Genomic DNA, 18,363 nt, shown 5'->3' with positions numbered 1-18,363 from the left:
TCATTACACTTAGGATCAGTTGTACGTATTTTCCAATTATAGAAGCCCCTGAGGCCTCTGGTAGGCAATTTGGAAAATATAAAACATATTTAAACAATAATATTCAACCATAATCCAAGCATTCAGAGATAGTAATCACTGTTAATATTTTGGTATATTTTCCTCAAATCCTTTTTCTATGCTTTTTTTTTTTTTACACAGCTGGAGTTAGGATGCAGAAAACATTTTATATCTCGGTCTCCCCTTTATATCATATTATAAGTATTTTCCCTTGTAAGAGTGAACGCTGCATATAGCCTTTACAATTCCTGCATGTTTCCTCCTATCTGTTTTCATCATTCTTTGAGAATTTAGATTGAATGGGAGGGTCTTTTTTTTCCCCTTCCTTCCTTACTTCTTTCCTTCCTATTATAAAAATCCAGAATGCTCATTGTTTAAAAATATACGTTTATAAAAGCCAAAGAACTATCAATACAAACTATAAATCACTATAATCCCATCACCCAGAGCTCACCCTCATTCACGTTTTTTGGCTTATTCTTCCAGACATTTTTCTACCATATATTTACATATAGCTTTTTTTTAAACAAACATAAGGCTCATACTATAAATATTATCTTGTAATCTGCTTTTTTCTTAACAAAATACACTAATAACACAAGCTGACATTTTTCTTGAATGCTCACTATGCGCCAGGTCCGGTGCCCCCGTATGATCTCATTTTACGCTCTCAGCAACCCCGTGAGAGAGGGTCTCCTGTTAATCCCATTTTACAAATGAGCAAACTGAGTCTCAGGGAGTTGAACGTTTATCTGCGTCAGTAAACGTAGCGGTGCGGTGTGATGTTTAAGGGCCTCGGGGATGCATCATAACGTATGTAACTATCCTCTTTAGTGGGGCTTCTGTTAGCTTGTTTTATTTTCATCCAAAGAGGTGAGACCTTTGCCCCTTCCCTTTTCAGGGTTCCATTTTTATACTGGGCCACGATGTGAAGGAACTTCAGTTCCACACATCTGAGGAAAGAAGAGTCTTGAGAAATGCTTCTCTTCCTTCGGTCCGTGGGCAGAATTTGTCTCTGTTTGCAGCCTCAGAATTCTGATCCTTCCTGCTCGCGTGGAGGGAGGGCCGGGGTTCCAGATCTGTCACGTGTTTGACTTACCAGACTTTCCTTGGGGCTGGCCCAGAACTGGACAGACAGAAAACCCCTACCAAATTCTCCGTATTCAAATGCTCCCAGAGGCTGGCTCCAAACCCTCATAGATTATAGACAGGAGCCCAGTGCGTGGTTTCCTGGTAGCCTCGTGGTGAGCGACCAGAACATTCCTGAGGGCCAGGTGGCCTGGCCGGCCTCCTGTTCTCGGACTTAATTAGTTAGTGGTGGGGCTGTTGTTGGGAGAGTTGATACAGAATTTGCTTCAATACACTATTGCATATTCACACGGAGTATATTCAGCGAGTTGGTGGTGTTCACCTTCTATTTACAACCATGGGTCGACTGTCTATTAAGAGCCAAGCTCTGCTGCAGCACTTGGCATTTCCTCATTTATCATCTTGGCATTTTGTTATTTTTCATCTTCCCTAAACCCTCCAATGAGTCTCTGAGAAAAATGATTGTTTCTGAACCCACTTTACAGACGGGGAAATTAAGATTCATGGGAGTTACACGATCGCCTGCGATCTTTCACTTGTGAGCAGGGAGCCATTGCGCCTGCTCCCAGGGCATTTGAAGTCCTGTGTTCTTTCTTCCCTAGCATTCCTTGGAAGCTGTTGACATACGAATATTTCTGTGTCACAGCAGCAGAATCTGCAGTGCCTCAGGCCGGCTGAGGTCTCTGACAAAGCCACTCCTCAGGGTTTTCATAATTAATAATGTGCCTCTTAAGAACTCCCCTCCCCGCCTCGGCCACCAGTCTGTTTTCAGAACCTCTCCGCGCCGTCTGTGGCGCGGTGTGTGTGGATGGTCCTGGTGGCCCTGCTCTGGGCCGGCCGTCTTAAGCCTCGTGTTCTTTCTCCAGACGTTTACGTCAGGAGGCTTTGCGCAGACTTTTGTGATGTGTCGCGCTCACAGACGCTGTTCCTGCGTGGATATAAATGACCGTGGCGTGGCTTTTGGCAGGAAGTCTTCATAAAATTCACTTCATGAGAAATTCTCAGGGCTAGTTTAGTTTTTCGTTTCTAAATTCAAGCTGGGAAGTAGTACTATCCCCTCACTCCGCCCCCAACTCATTTAAGTTAATTAGCAGTTGCTTTGGCATCAAAAAAACATAAACTCTCTAAGGCTCTTGGAGAAGTGAACGTGTGGCTCTTTCATACATTGCTGGTGAAAGTGTATAAAGGTGCATCTTTTTACATTAAAAAAAATTTCTGGCAGAGATAGTTTGGCAGTACACTATCAAAACCTTTTAAGAACGTATAGTCTATGACCCAGCAATTCCACTTCCTCCTAAGAAAACAAAGATGAGCTCAAGTGTTTATGAATACTTTCATTACAGCATCATTTATATTAGCAAACATCTAAAAACAACATAGATGTTCAGTGCGGGAGGATTTAAAACATAAATTATATCACATTCATCCGTAGAAAATCACGTAGCTCTTAAAATGGTGTTGTAGAAGTGTAGTTCTTGGCATGGAAATAGATTCATAATACATCTTCTAGCGAAAAAGGGACTGTACAGCAATATGACTTCCCTTTGGGGTAAAATTAAAAAGGAAGGAAAAAGAAGAAAGAAAAAGAATGTATGTGCACACACTGAAGAGTCTGGAAGGAGATGGTTATTTCTGAGTAAAAAGATTCTGATTCCATCTGCTACCCTTTTGCTGGTCTGTAATTTTTATTTTATTTACAGTGAAGTGTATTCCTTCCATAATGAAGAAAAATAGACATTTTGTTTAAAAGCAAGTCAACAGAGATTTTTTTCCCCTTTTCCTTAATCCTGTCTCAGCCAAGTTAGTTGTTGATGCTGATTGTCCGTGCATGGGAAGAGGAACCAAGACCAGGCTGGACTTTTCCAGTAAGAAAACAGCCACTCATGTATCACCTTTTATCATTACTTTGTTGAATTTGGCTGTGCTTGAACTTGGATTTGCCTCTTGCGTTTTTGATGTCGTTAGGACAAGTACCTGGGAAGGTAGTCTCAGTTTGTCCAACTCCCTTAGATTGGCCAGATCCAGTGTTTCTTAAGTTTTTTTTTTTCCCTCTTTTTTTCCTGCTCCTGATCACAGCCGTTAGTCATGGCAAGGGACGGGGAGTGGGGGAACGTTAGTCCAGGGAGAGCTCACATATCTGATTGATTTTATTGTCTCTTCCTCTGCTAGGTCCTAGTGAAGTCCCCGAAGATACAAACAGCACTTTATCCAAGGAAGGGTCTTACCTCGGTGACCTAAGGGATTCTGGAAACTTATGATTTGGTTATTAACTTCTCAGCTGAATTTGTAAAAATAATATAGAGTCGGTCACGGTCTCTTTAGGATGTGGGTTTCTTTAAGCAGTATGTTGCTAATGTCCCATTGTGCCTCTGGGGCCGTACCCGGGAGAGAGAGATGATTAATGGAGACTTAACACTCACTGGAGACTGAAACCAAGGGATAAATGCCCATTAATTCACCATCATCATCATCGTGATTGCTATTGATTGACAAATGCCATGTTTCCCAAATTGTGTGCTAAGGTGCCCCAGGACACCCACAAGGAACCTGTTTTGAGGGTAGCAGTGAAATGTGACAGTTTACACTGTGAGAATTACTAGCTTGAGGTAGTTTGTGGGGCCAGCGTTATATCATACTGCATTACTTTTGATGATGTTATCTTTGCAAAGCTCGGTTTTCTGCAGTTGCTGTGATTAAAAAAGCAAGCACTGCAGAAAATCAGGGCAGAACAGGAACCTGCATGGGGCTGTCCAATCCAATTCTTAGGTTTGGGACGTTTTTCAGTCCCCAGTAGGCGCTAAGTTGCTGGGATATAAGCACTTGTTCCGCTGTTCAGATCTACCTACTGAATTAGCGGAGCTTGAGATATTTCTTTTGGCTAGGGGTGCGTGGAAAAATTACTGAAATATGAAAGGCAGCGTTGATGGAGAAAGTTTGGGAACCTCTAGTCTACCAGCTCTTGTTCAGAAGGTTGGCTGTGTGATTCCTGGGACAAATGCAAAGGCAGTGCTCACTGACCCCATCACGAGTGCCCTGGGGCTGGGGAGTGGGGCATACTGGGCACAGAAGTGGGGAGACTGGATAATTACTCAGGAGGTGAAAACTGCCTACCTGTTGGGCTCATGGATTTTTTTTTAAATGCGTCTTCTTTCTTTCTTTTTTAATTGAAGTAAAGTTGACTTACGATGTCGTGTTAGTTTCTGGTGTACGGCACAGTGATTCAGTTATACATATTTTTTTCCATATGTCTTTCATTATAGGTTATTACAAGAAGCTGAATATAGTTCCCTGTGTATACAGTAGGACCTGTTGTTTATCTATTTTATATATAGTAGTTTGTATCTATTTTTTTAGGTATTCCATTAGATTTATTGATTTATAATCATTTTACAATGTTGTGTCAAATTCCAGTGTTCAGCACAATTTTTCAGTCATTCATGGAGTAGTTTGTATCTATTAATCCCAGACTCCTAATTCATCCCTCCCTCCTCTCCCCTTTGATAACCATAAGTTTGTTTTCTGTGTCTGACCCTGTTTCTGTTTTGTAAAAAAGTTCATAGATATTTTTGTTTTGTTCGCTCTCTCTTTCTCTGTTTGGATGCCTTTCAGTGGGACATTTCCCCAGTTTACAGTAGGCTCCCCCACTCCCTGTAGTTACACCTGTCCTACCTCCTTCTTTCAGGTTATCCACCTGGCCCAGAAAAGCATTTTGAGTTTTTCACCTCTAGTGAGGGGAGACAAGACTTGAAAGCAAGTTGATGAGATGGACGATCTTTGCCCTGATCACATATTCAACCTCTCCATGTTCATCCCCTCCCTCCGCCGCTCCACCTCTGCGCCTGTTTCTTTGGCTGGCAAATGAGAGAGAAAGAGGACAGTAGCCCCTGTGCTGGGGGCTGGTGTTCAGAGACGTGAGGCTCTCTCAGCCCTCAGGGAACATATGTAGGTGGTTAGGGAGGTGAATGAGTGACCCACCCTTGACAGTACAGGGTGATGAGGTCACGAGACACTGAGAAGGGTTACCAGCTCAAGGTCCAACTTAAGTGGGACCAGCAGTCATTGGCTTGAGTTGAGCCTTGAGAGATGAACCGGGAAACGAGTGTGGGAGGGAGGGACCAATTGGAAGTATGAGGATCCCAAGTCGTGACTGGGGTTGAGAGACTTGGGATGGGGATGGCTGAGAAATTAAATCTTGAATCAGCAGGTCCCCAGGAGAAGACTTTAAGCAGGAGTGCCCTGTGCACGGGTCTACCCCATGGGCCTATCCCTCTGGAACAGTGTAGAGGGGGCACATGGCACCAGGCTGTAGGTGGAGGAAATGGGAGATAGGGACGGACAGGAAAGAAATGGAGGAGGATGGACTCCGGTGCATGGGTGGATGTGGAGTGAAGAAGAGGGAGCAGTGGAGGACAACTCCTGGTTTCAGGTTTGTGACACAGAGGACCGGGGTGTCAGTACTGAGCCACTGGGGAAGAGGCTGTTTGTAAGCAGAGGAGGGCAGGGTAGGATGGTCATGTGACTTCTTGGGCCAGCCAATTACCTAATGTCCTTCTCCTTAGCAGGTGCTAAGTCCTTGAGGGCAGAGACAGTGTCTTGCCATCTTTGTATTCCCTTCAACTCCTTACTAATGCAAAGCCTGCGCACAACATGTGCTCGGTTAACATGAGTGAATTGAAGAAGAGAAAGCCCCTTTAATTTTTTTCTTCTGGTTTTTTTTATTTAATTTTTTATTGAAGCATAGTTGATTTACAGTGTTAGGAGAAACCCCCTTTTAAAACCAGAACACATGGTACAGCTATGTGATTAGAAGTTGTTAGACAGCCCAGTTATCTGGAAAGCCCAAAAAGCGTGTGGCTGTGCATCCAAGGTCCTATGGGATGGGACAGTGAATGTCGGAAAGAGGAAAATCCCTTATCCTTGGTACAGGAGCAGAGCGTCTGTTGACCTAATGTTTTCGACTCTGGACCCACAGATGCCTGGGTGGGATGGTCGGGCCCGCAATTGCTCTGACCCTTCTCTGACACACTACTGAGCCCTCTTAGTGGGCTGCCCCTCACTTTGAGACAGATCCACATTGTCTTAGAAACATGCAGTTATTCATCTGTTTGGTTGTGAAACTTCAGACTGGGCGTATTGCATCCTCTTGAAATGTCAGCCTCACTTTAAGATTTTGAAAAAAATCTTTCATGTTTGTATTAAAACCCAGCATGATTAGATTACAGCGTGAATGTAAAATTTGTATGTCTGTTGATGGTAGTACAGAAGATGCCAAAGAAATTGTTGCATGGTGCAGGCCATCGCGGGCAGTTCAGCGGGAGGGTTTGAGAATCATGGTATTAGATGGTAATGAGGCCACCTGTGTGCTTGCCGCCACCTGGGAGTCACTATAGTTTTTTTCCACTCAGGTTGCAGGATCTCTCCTTGAGGAGACAACTCGGAAGTGGGCTCAGTACAAAGAGAAGTGTCTGAGAGACTTGCTCAAGGAACCTTCTGGTGAGCACATGTATTAATTACCTATGGCTGTGTAACAAATAGCCCAAAGCTTAGTGGCTTAAAACAGTAATTGTAATGATTTATTATCTCTCCCAGTTTCTGTGGGTCAGGAATTCAGACAGAGCACGTTGGGGATGGCTGGTTTCTGGTCTGCAATGTCTGGAGTTTGGCTGGAAAACGCAGAGGCTGGGGGTTGGAATCCTGGGCCGTCTGGTTCACACCCATCTCTGCTGGCTGATGCTGGGAGTCGAGCTGGGATCGTCGGCCAGAACGCTTCCACCTGGCCTCTCCGCGCGGCCTGGGCTTCCTCACCGCAGGGAGGCTGCATTGCAAGGGCAGAGATGACCAGAGGTCATGCTTCCTTTAATGACCTAGCCTTGGAGGTCACTTCTGCCATGTTCAATTGGGTCAGAGTTACAAAGGCGACCCACCTGCACTGTAAAAGAGCACATGAGATGGGACATGTATGCCTGTGGCCATCTTTCATAAAAGCCATCTGTCACAGCACACTGACCACCTAATCATGTGACATGAGCCACCATCGTAGAGTAACCTAGGAACCTGTTGTGTGTGGGGTTGTCTCTCAGTCTCCCAGCGTGCTCGCTGACTCTGAGTTATAACATTTCTCTTATCCAGATGCACATTAGGTGTAGAGCATTCTAGCAAATATGCTAATAGTTTGCCCACAGCTGCTTCTGTCCACATACTGACCCTTTGGGTGCATCCAGATTCATTTCTTTTTTAAGGAAAAAAATAAAGGATTAAGGAGCCTTGACCCACTGCCTCTGAGCACGGGGGGCTGTGGATGAAAGTGGCCCCCTCCATGGTCTCCTGGCTTCTTTCAGATCATTTCATTCAGGGGCCCAGAGTTGACAGGACACTATAGCCTCTCTCCTCCTTTTCCTGACCTGAAGTCAGTCCCAGCCTCCAAGCCATGCCCCGCTCCCTCTAAACAGCTCTTGAGCCAGGCAGGCAGCCATCAGGACTTGCTCTGTTACAAGAACCACTCCCACTTTGGGGAATACTGCTTTCTGAGATCAAAGGAGGGCAGGCCTCCTGATCTGGAGCCACGCTTTGGGTGGCTCAGCCAGGTGAGTGCACACGGACTGGGTGCTAACACCTGGACGCCAGGCCCACCAGGTGCCCTAAGCCAGCATAAGCAAACGAATCTGTGTTTGCAGCATCTCGATACCAGTAATCTGACAGTTCCCCCCAAGTGGCCCCAGCAGATGGTGGGAAACGAAGCTTGGTACCCGAGAGTGGGGAGCTTGTAATACGGAAGCTTGGGACCCAGGCTGAAACCCCTTCGGTTGATTCTGGGGCCCCACAAGCCTGGACCTTATATTTGTAGCATCTCATTGCCAAGCGCCAGGGTGCAAATCATCCCATGAGCTTGAGCTGCCCAAATATTTCATAATGATCATGGGATTAGTCTTTAAACAGAGAAACAGGACCAGACAGCGCTTGTGTCGGGCACACGTGACCAAGAACCTCAGTTCCGCAGGCCCCCTTACGTCCCCTGGTCATTTTGCACCTCTCACAGTAAGGGTGTTCCGAGATTGAATTGGTGAGGGCTTGACCGTGATTTCGTTAATTATGGAAACAGAAGACACCGGCTGAGCCTCCCACTGTCCTCCTGACCCCGCGTTTCTGCGAGAGTTCAGCTTGTGTAAAGTAAACTGAAATCAGTGTGACCTGCACGTTGGCCTAGCTCCCTGGACCGCTGCCAGGGCTCAAGTTGGGCAGCAAAGCCACAGTGTGCAGGGCTGCATTAGGCATTCCAGCCCTCCCTGTCCCACTCCTCATCCTCGACCTGTCTGGAGAGGGGGACGTCCACACAGGTCCCTGCACAGGCTGCACCAGCTTCTGATGCGGGAAGGCAGGCGCTGGGCTCCCGAGGCCTCTGCCTCCATCAGTTCATTTTACCCCTCTTCTCTCTGCAGGCACAGTTTGTAACGGGACCTTCGATCAGTACGTGTGCTGGCCTCATTCCTCTCCGGGAAATGTCTCCGTCCCCTGCCCTTCATACTTACCTTGGTGGCGTGAAGGTAGTAAGTCTTACTGTACCACTTTCTAACATTTCCTTAAAGGCCAGTCCCTCCTGAGTAGAGCAGCCAGGGGGCGGCTAAAAAGAGAGGCTCCCACCTGGTGCTTTTCTCAAGCCTCCTTATCCTAAGCTGTCAGTAACGCATCTTCCTTTTTCTCTCTGCCTCTCCTCTCGTCATCCTGCAATTCTTCTGCGCCTGGATGTTCTGTTTATGTAATGGTCTTTAAAGATCAGAGTGTCCGGGTCTGGCTGCCACAGACTCTGCTGCAGTGAGAGTGAGAATTATCACCATCCTGGAGAGGAGAAAGAGATGGGGAGAAAGACTGGGAAGCTCACAGCCACGCAGGTTTTGGCTTCTCAGGTGGCAAGAAAGAACGTCAGATCTACCCTTGCAATAGCATTGGAAGGAGGTGCTGTTGAATGGGTGCTTTTGAGTCCCCAGGACTCAGATGGTGAATTTAACCCTTAGCTGGTCCTGAAGTGACCGTTACTTAAGGCCCACCCCCACCTGCCCCAGCAGCGCAGCCTCCTGGTGGTTTTATTCTGGAAGGGGAGAGAGAAACAATTCAAATCTAGGAACAGGCAACTATTCTCAAGAAACATCCACGGTGACACAGTTGCAGGCAGAAGAGAAGGGGTTTCCGAGAAGGCAAGATGGTGACATTTTGTATTTTATTTCAGACCAAGAAGTCATCACTGCAGTTAAAATTCTGTTTCAATATTTTGATGGCTCCAGTGAAAAGAGGGAGTTTCGAAGGAAGATGTATTTCTGGAGGGGAGTAGTAGGGACGTAGTCCGTGGAACTGTCCTCTGGTGAAACGCAGTGGCAAGCGTGAGGAGGTGAGGTTTCAGGAAAGCTGGAAGAGAAGATGCCAGACAGTTTGCTGGACGGGAGGAGTCAGTGTTGGCGGCTGGGCCTTACAGGGCTTTGTGGGAGGCCAGATGAGCACTCTGACTTATTTTCAGAGAGCCCTTGGAAGATTTTGAGTGAGGCATGACTTATGCAACTGGTGTTTTATCCAGCTCACTCTGGCTGCTGTGTTAACTGTAGACCCGGAGGGGCAAGAGTACTGGGGCCATTTGCAATAAGAGTGGAGGTACCAGGTGGGGGGTCCTAGGAGGTGAGAAGTAGTGCGGATATTCTAGACATGTTTGAAGGGAGAGAGACAGGATTGGCTGCTGGAGGACATGAAGAGTACGAGAAACAGAAAGAAAACAAGGATGGCTCCAAGGTTTGGGGCCGGAGGACTGGGAAGATGGGTTTGCTATCAACTGAGGCGGGAAAATATGTGGGAGGAGCAGGTCTAAGGAGAAGATGAAGAGTTTGGTTTGGAGCATGTTGTCTGAGATGGCAATTAGCAAAGCTTTCAGACGGAGAGTAGCCGGAGCCGTCAGTTAAATCCAGCAGGTAGTTATTATCGGCCCACTACCCGCGGGGCCCCGAGTAGGAAGTTCCAACAGATTTCCGTTTCTTATTTGCAAGTCCAGGCCCTGATCGTCCAGGTGGGAGGATGCCGCCTCTGGGGAGGGACTCCTGGGACTGAGTTGCTGAGCCATCATCGTGGGCAGCAGCTTTGCTTGTCACTTGCAGAGACACACTTTTTCATTTAATCCTTCTCCAGACAGCTGGGGGTCCGTACCGTTATTATCCTCAGCCCCTGATGCAGAAAATGGAAGGCTCAGAGGGTGGGAGGGCCCTGCGTAAGGCCACGGAGCTTGCAGGTGGCTTGGTCCACTGCCCTCTCTTCTTCCTGGCATGGCCTCTTGGGTGTCAGGAAGAGATGCCCCACTGTGCCGGCGCTGGGAAGCCCCAGGTCTGCCTCTCCCAGCTGGGCTGCACCTTGGAGGGCTGTCCCGTCTCTGAGTCCCCGGGGACTGTTCTAGCTCCGGGGACTTTGGGTAAACACAACGGACATTAACGGCTCATGGTTTGTTACGAAATGCTGAGGCTTCCGTGTTTTCCTTTCCATCCCAAATAAACAGCAAGGCTGCTAATGAACCCCCAGAAGGGGAAATGAATATTCCTTTCCCCTGGGGTTTCCCACAGCTTTGCGGTGCGGACGAAGGCCTTCCCACGTGCTCAGGGGACGGGCTGCGTGTTCTGACCTTTCCCCTAGAGCTGTGTTTACTTTCAGAGAACTCAGGAAGGGCCTACAGATACTGCCTGTCTCGGGGCACTTGGCAGACGCAGGAGAACTCCACAGATATTTGGCAGGACGACTCCGAATGCTCTGAGAATCACAGCTTCAAACAAAACGTGAGTCCCCTGGGCTCGGTAAGGACGTGCCCCGGGGCCCAAACACCCTCCGCCGGGGACCCCCACGTGCACGGCTGGCACTGGGGGCCACACTAGGGGCCTGCACCCAGCATGTTGGCCCCAGACTCACCTGAGAAGGTCCTCAGTTACATGAAACAGCACCCCTTGTGGCAGCCATCGAATCTCTTCTGCTGCTTGGATGAAACGTGAGCCTCTCAGGGAAGGTAGCCTCCAGCGTTGGTCCCAGCCTCTGTGCTTGCTGGTCCTTCCACCTGGGACACCACAGCTCCTCTGTGGTTGGGCCTTCCCATCCTTCAGGTTTCAGGCCAAGGTATCCTTTCAATCCAAGTCTTCCAAGGCCACCTCATTGAGAGTGGCCTCCTCGGTCACTTTCTGCCCAGTCCTCCCGTCATTACAGCATCTGTCACTGTCCTACTTTCTCCTGTGTCCACCCCCTCATTAGAATGTAGGCTCTGCCCCTAGTTAGAATGTAGAACTGCCCCTTATTGGAATATAGACACCACCCCCTTATTACAATGTAGACACTGCCCCCTCATTAGAATGTAGGCACTGCCCCTTATTAGAATGTAGGCACTGCCCCTTATTAGAATGTAGGCACCACCCCTTTATTAGAATGTAGATTGGGTTGTGGCAGGAGACTGTGTGTCCTGAGGGAACACACACCAAGCGTCGGGGTTAGAGCTCAAGGCCAGGGGCCCACGCAGCCCGACTTCACGTCCAGCGTATTTGTTTCCTAGCCCTTCATACACGGCTCTGTACCTCCGCTTCCCCATCCATCCCGTGGGGAGCGTATTTATTGCACGTGACCGCTGCGAGGGTTCAAAGAGTTGATAGACTTGGCAGTTCTCCGCGGAGACCTCTCGGCAGCGCGCCATACATAGGGGTGCTGGCTCCGCCACCAGAATCCAGCCAGTAACTGGGCAGTAAATCATCGTAGCTCGGCAGATGTCTGGCGGGGAGGGGGGCAAACAAATCTGCACGTCAGACGGCTCTCACGCGTCTTCTTTCCAGCATCCTAGGCTGCAGTCCCTTAGGTACCGGTCTTCTCCCCAAAGCCCTCCTGTTTGTACTCATCCCGCTCACCCCCTCCCAAGCCAAGTGCAGGAGGCAGCGTGAACAGAGGCAGCGGCGCTTGCGAAGCAGGCAGATATCTAGGGACTCATCTTGATTTCTTTCGTTCAGACAGTGAGGATGTGAAGCACCTACTATGTGCTAGATTTTTTACACTAGGTACTGGGACAAACAGTGAATAAGACATGGATATGGGATTCGTTTGTTGCTCTAACACGCAGTGATTTACTGCCCAGTTACTAGGCTGGGTCCTGGTGATGGAGGTCCTTGATTAATTTTTAGTGCCAAACTAGTTATTCCAATGCCCTTTTACATTTTATGCTGCATTAATATATTTAAGATATTAGATGCTTTAAATATTGTACATATCTTACATACTTGTTATGACAAACAAATCTTTAATTATGACATAATTCTATTTCATTGACTGCATCAGGCTTATCAGGTGGGTCTTAAATTTTCTGAAGTCAATGCTGTTTTCCTTAAGTTTCCAATTTAAACTTAAAAGCACGTGCTTATTGATAGATCTCATACTAACCCTTATCCTCATCCTTTTACAGGCTACATTCTCTAAAGAGTAATACCAGTTCCATACAGACTGTGCAAATAATTTCGAAAACCTCTCTCTAAGGGATGAATAGAAGGATAGTTATGTGATGACGCCGAGGAAAGCGTTGATGTTAGAATCGAGGTGGTGGGTGTGCAGCTGTTCTCCAGAAAATTCCTTCAACTCTGCTGTATGTTTGACCATCTTGGTTGTGACTCACTTCCTCCCGAGCCGAGTCGGGGTCGACCGGTCCTCCACTCTCTTAGGTCTATCGTGTCTTCCTGCTAGGCACGGAGAGCCTTCCATCAGAGCCTCTGCCTCTGCAGGGAATTCTTTCTAGACCTCTTTTTAATATTATTACTTGATTTGAGTTGACAGAACTCCATGTGCCCTCCACCACGCGACAGGTCACACCTCTTAAAGGTATTAAGACTGTGCTTGTGTTCGGATGGGCTTCAGCTTATCTCAGGGATTGGTCTGACTTTTGTCACAACCCCAAGCTCGTGCTAACTGCATGCCGTGAATTGGGCCAATTGCATATATTTCTTACTTTCTGTCCCAGACTAAGCTGCTTGAGAACAATGACAAAGTCATAGTTATATCTGAATACGTAACCCCCCCCCACCCGGCCTGGTGCTCGGGTGCCCTAAAGCCTTGGCATACAGTGGGCATTTAGTACACACTGAATGAATGTTTCACAAATTCTGAGTCAGTGGAAGTGTGATGGGGTCAATACTGGTGTGAGAGTTTCCCAGGTGACTCAGCTGTAGCTGAGGCCAGAAGTGGAGGTGGTAACAACGAATTCCTTGGCAGGTGCTTGCTGCTTGCTGCTTGCTCTGGGCTGAGGTCAGTGGACAGGGACAACAAAACAGGACTTGGAAACCGTTCTTTCCAAGCTAGGAAGGGATTTCTCTGTTTAGAACACTGAGAACCAGGACATTGGCCTCTCTGCAAATGGCCATATTTCCAAGAAATCAAATACTTAAAAAAAATTTTTTTCTGGCCATGTTTACCTGTATTTCTAGTAGAGGGTTGAAATTTTGCCCCCAAAAGGCTAGTGTTAATAAATCTTTGCTCTTCGGAGTTTTAGCAAACTAGACATGTTTATGTTCTTCCAACTGATGACACACCTGGGGGTCCTCATGCACGTTAACTGACAGTTTGTAAGGAGATTATGTGTGAGTGTGTGGGCGTGCGGGTGCCTCTCTTTTTCAGGGTATCTTACTGTACACACTTAATGCCTTTTCCATCCTAACCACGTGCTTATCGCGCACTGCGGTCATAACTTCTGCAGTTTGAGGTGTGACAGCCAGACTAGCACAGCTTTCTTTACAATTTCACAGCTAGAAGATTGGTCCCTACTGTAGATCTGAGCAATTGCAGCATATGATTTTATTTTCTTTCCTTATTAAGTTGAGAACTTTCATCTTTTCATTTAAAGGAAGCACTTTGTGGCATCTCTTTGGTGTATCCGGATTGCCAGCATCACTACTCTTTGGGGCCATTATTAAAATAAGAGTCACTTGAACACAAGCACTGTGCCACCGAGATTGTGTAATCACCGAGAGGGCTACTAAGTGACTAACGGGCAGGATACGCCGGACGAAGGGATGATTCACGTCCCGGGGAGGACGGAGTGGGACGGTGTGAGATTTCATCACGCTACTCAGAGTGGCACAGAGTTTAAAATTTATGAATAGTTTATTTCTGAAATTTTCCATTTAATATTTTCAGAGCGAGGTTGACAGCAGGTAGCTGAGACCACAGAGAGTAAAACTGCAGATAAGGAGGACGAGTGTGAAAGAAAAGGTTGATAACAGGAGTTTATCAAAATAAAAAAACTTGTGCTCTTTTAAAGACACTTTAAAAAAAATAAAAAGGCAAGCCACAGAACGGGAGAAAATGCTTGCAAAACATGTATCTGACAGATTTATATCTAGACTCTATAAAGAAGATTTGCGATTCTAAATTAAGACAAACAATCCAATTTAAAAGATGGCCAAATATTTGAACAGATCCTTTACCAAGTAAAACACACAGATGGCAAATCAGCACATGAAGTGATTCTCAACACCATTAATCATTAGAGAAGTGCAAATTAAAACCATGATGAGACACCACGACACACCCATTAGAATGACTAAAACGGAAAAGACCGATAGGATGAAGGGTGAGCAGAATCTGGAGCAGCTGCGTGCTCATATATCCCTGGTGGGGATGTAAATGGTTACAATTGATTTAGAAAACAGTTTGGAGTTTCTTAAGAAGTTAAAACATACACCCTACTACCCCCCATCATTCTATTTCTAGATACTTATCTGCAAGAAATGAAAACCTATGTCCACAGAAAAATTTGTACAGAAATTTTCAGAGCAACGTTTTGTGTGTGTGAAAGCCAGACTCTGAAAACAATCCAAATGTCCGTCAATGGGTGAGTGCATAAGTAGAGTGTGGTATTTTCACAATGGAATACTACTCAGCAATAAAAAAGGGAATAAACTATTAAAATTTTTTAAAATCTTAGGTTTATTTTTTATTGAGGCCGTCTTGGGTTATAACATTATATATTTCACGTGTACAACATTCTATTTCTACCTCTATACACCCTACAGCTCACCACCAAAAATTTAGTTTCCATCCATCACCCTACAGTTAATCCCCTTTACCCATTTCACACCGCTCCCACCCCTCCCCCTCTGGCAGCCACTGCTCTGTTCTTCACATATGCATGGGGTTTATTTGGTTTGATCATTTATTTTGCTTTTTTGTTTGTTGATTCTTTTATATTCAACATATGAGTGAAATCATACAGCATTTGTCTTCTCCGTCTGACTTATTTCACTTATCGTAATACCCTCCAGGTTCATCCACATTGTTACAAATGACAAAATTTCATCTTTCTTTTTTTTAATAGTTGAGTAGTAGATCACATCTTCTTTATCCAGTCATCTGTTGATGGGCACTTGGGTTGTTTCTGTATCATGGCTGTTGTAGTTAACACTTCAGTGAACGTAAGGGTGCATATATTTTTTTGAATTAGTGTTTTTGTATTCTTTGGGTAAATATCCAAAAGTGGGAAAGCTCTATCGTAGGGTAGTTCTGTTCTTAATTTTTTGAGGACCATCCACACTGTTCTCCATAGTGGCTGCACCAGTGTACGTGCCCACCAGCAGTGTAGGAGGAGTTCTTTTTCTCTCCACCTTGTCACCAACACTTGTTACTTCCTGCCTTTTTGGTAATAGCCAAAGAATGAACTAGTGATAAGTACAATGACATGGATGAATCTCAAAATAATTATTCTGAGGGAAATAAACTTGACAAAAATAGAGTACTCATAAGATTCCATTTATAGAACATTCTAGAAAGTACAAACTAGCCTCGAGTAGCAGGGGGTAGTGAGAGGAGATGCATTACTAAGGGTCACAAGGAAACTTTTGGGAGGTGATGGAAATGTTCCTTATCTTGAATGTGATGAAATCACAGATATATTCATGCCCCAATTCACCCAGCTTTATACTTGAAATATATGCAGTTTATTGTATATGTCAATAAAGCTGATGAAGGAGTTAGGCAGAGAAATTAAGGCATAATTTATTAGGAATTAAATATTTAGTGTGGGATCGTGTGCAAAAATTTATTTAGAAACATAATCTTGATGGTGATGTGCGCAATGGATTGGGTGAGAAGATGAGATTCCATTGGAAAACCATACTTAATAACAGAATTTCCAGTAAACTACCCTCTGTTTACAATCAGGCTATCCTGGAACTCAGAGAAAATATTCCAGTGTTTTGTTGGGTCTTTGTTTAAGAGATCATCTATGAAAAGGTACATCCAGATGGAAACCTGGCCCCATCTTCCAGAGCGAGGTACCGCTGCATTCTAGGGGCAACACACCCCGGAACAAAGAACCTGTCCTCATTTCCAAGGCACCCTGTTGTCCCGGGCACAGTTCTCCTATGATACTGTGACTCTTGGTGCATCAGTGCTGGGCTGTGGGGCCAGCCATGGAGGGGAGACCTGGGGTGGGCTGTTCACTCATGAAGGTTCCCTAGCCTCTGAGATGTACCAGAGAGCCGAGATGTCAGCAAGTCTCCCAGGGTTCATACCTTGACCTTGCTGGTCCTGGGCATGGAACTCGGGGCTGGACACCATAGCTGCCTGGCTCGTTGGTCATGTCTGCTCTTCCTCTGCGTTCAGGTGGAACATCACGCCCTGCTGTCGAGCCTGCAGCTGTTGTACACGGTGGGGTACTCCCTCTCCATTGTCTCCCTCTTCTTGGCTCTCACCCTTCTCTTGTTTCTTCGGTGAGTAGAACTTCTGCTTGCACGTGTTGAGACATGTAGCCCGGATTTGTTCATTAGCTACCTTTCGAAGGCAGGAGAAGGCTGGATGATTTCATGGCTTATCAGAGCTAAAGGGATCTAAGAGCGTCTCTAGTCCATCCGTCTCATTTTGCAGGTGAAGGAGAAAGTGATCTCAGAGGTCCAGAGGGAGGCATTGAGTCACCCCAGGTCACAGAGTACAGCTAGAGCTGGGATCTGGGAATCCTAACTCTGCTTTTGTTTCTTTTGGACTAGGTGGCCTACTAGGTGCCTAACCCTGCTCTAAACCCCTAATCATACCCATTACTACCACAGCCCATTCTCCCCACAGTTCTACCAGATGAATTATTTATGCAGAAGAGATTACAAAACTTCCCCAAAGCAAATGAGTGAGTGGTAGAGCTGGGATTTTAATCCAGGGCCCTAGGACTCCAATTAGCTATCAATCATTTGAGTGCTTCCTTGGCGCCAGGCACTGTTCTAAGCATGTTACATGCGTTACGTCATTTAAATCTCTTCCTAATTGGAATTAAGATGAATTTTAATCCTAGAAGATTAGCATTACTATTACCCCCATTTTAAAAGTGAGTTAACTGAAATATAGAGAGTTGAAGTCACGTACCCATGATCACACAGCTGGTGAGTGATGGAGCCAAGATCACTACCAGGCAGGAGACCTGCTCCTCCCGTGCTTGTAAGGAGTGAGGATACCCATCAGTACATCCACATGCAGATAGCTTGGAACAGAGCCCGGAACGCTGAGCAAGCTATAGATGTTAGCAGTGATTATCTCCAGCTTACAGATGAGGAAAATGAGGCACCAAGAGGTAAGATCATATAACCCAGCCATCCAGCCCAGGAGCCTGCACCATGAACCTGTGCCCTTCAGCAATGATACACAGGTTTCAGGCACACAGCTATTGATCTGAGCCCTTCTCTTCTGAACGAAGGCACTTGGTTTTCCTCCTTGTGCAGAAAACTCCACTGCACCCGCAACTACATCCACATGAACTTGTTTGCTTCTTTCATCCTGAGAGCCCTGGCTGTGCTGGTGAAGGATGTCATCTTCTACAACTCTTATTCCAAGAGGCCCGACAACGAGCAGGAGTGGATGTCCTACGTGTCAGAGGTATGTCTTTCCTCGCCATGGCTCCCACTGCTGGGTCAACACTGGGAGTCAGCACTGGGAATTAGAGGGCAGGAAGGTGAGTCTGGGGAGGGGAAGAGAAAGACAAAGGAGTGTCAAAGTCTTTCTGGTTAGCAATACATCACCTAACTTTAAAAAAAACTCAATGACCTCCAGAGAGTGGGACAGGTAAAGGCAATTGATAGTGGAAGAGTTCACTGTGGGGCTGCTTTATGGCCAGTGGGTGGAAAATTTCTTCATCTATAAACAAAAGAATCGGACCAGATCAACTTGTTAAAATCATTACCTCTTTTTACAGCAGTAAAG

At 46.2% G+C, this 18,363-nt stretch overlaps 1 protein-coding gene across 1 annotated transcript in view; it reads left to right on the top strand.

Annotated features, from left to right (window-relative positions):
* Positions 1-18,363, top strand: part of LOC102544195 (glucagon-like peptide 2 receptor) — a 43,581-nt gene that overhangs the window by 202 nt on the left and 25,016 nt on the right. The window contains exons 2-6 of the mRNA XM_006216183.4: positions 6,555-6,642; positions 8,586-8,690; positions 10,825-10,946; positions 16,786-16,892; positions 17,886-18,039. Coding sequence (XP_006216245.3) covers positions 6,555-6,642; positions 8,586-8,690; positions 10,825-10,946; positions 16,786-16,892; positions 17,886-18,039 — 576 coding nt within the window. The remainder of the gene's footprint in view (positions 1-6,554; positions 6,643-8,585; positions 8,691-10,824; positions 10,947-16,785; positions 16,893-17,885; positions 18,040-18,363) is intronic.

The sequence above is a fragment of the Vicugna pacos genome, chromosome 16 (genome assembly GCF_048564905.1).
Source record: "Vicugna pacos chromosome 16, VicPac4, whole genome shotgun sequence".
Classification (NCBI taxonomy): domain Eukaryota; kingdom Metazoa; phylum Chordata; class Mammalia; order Artiodactyla; family Camelidae; genus Vicugna; species Vicugna pacos.
The sequence above is the reverse complement of the archived record's forward strand: the minus strand, read 5'-3'. Positions and strand labels throughout refer to the sequence as shown.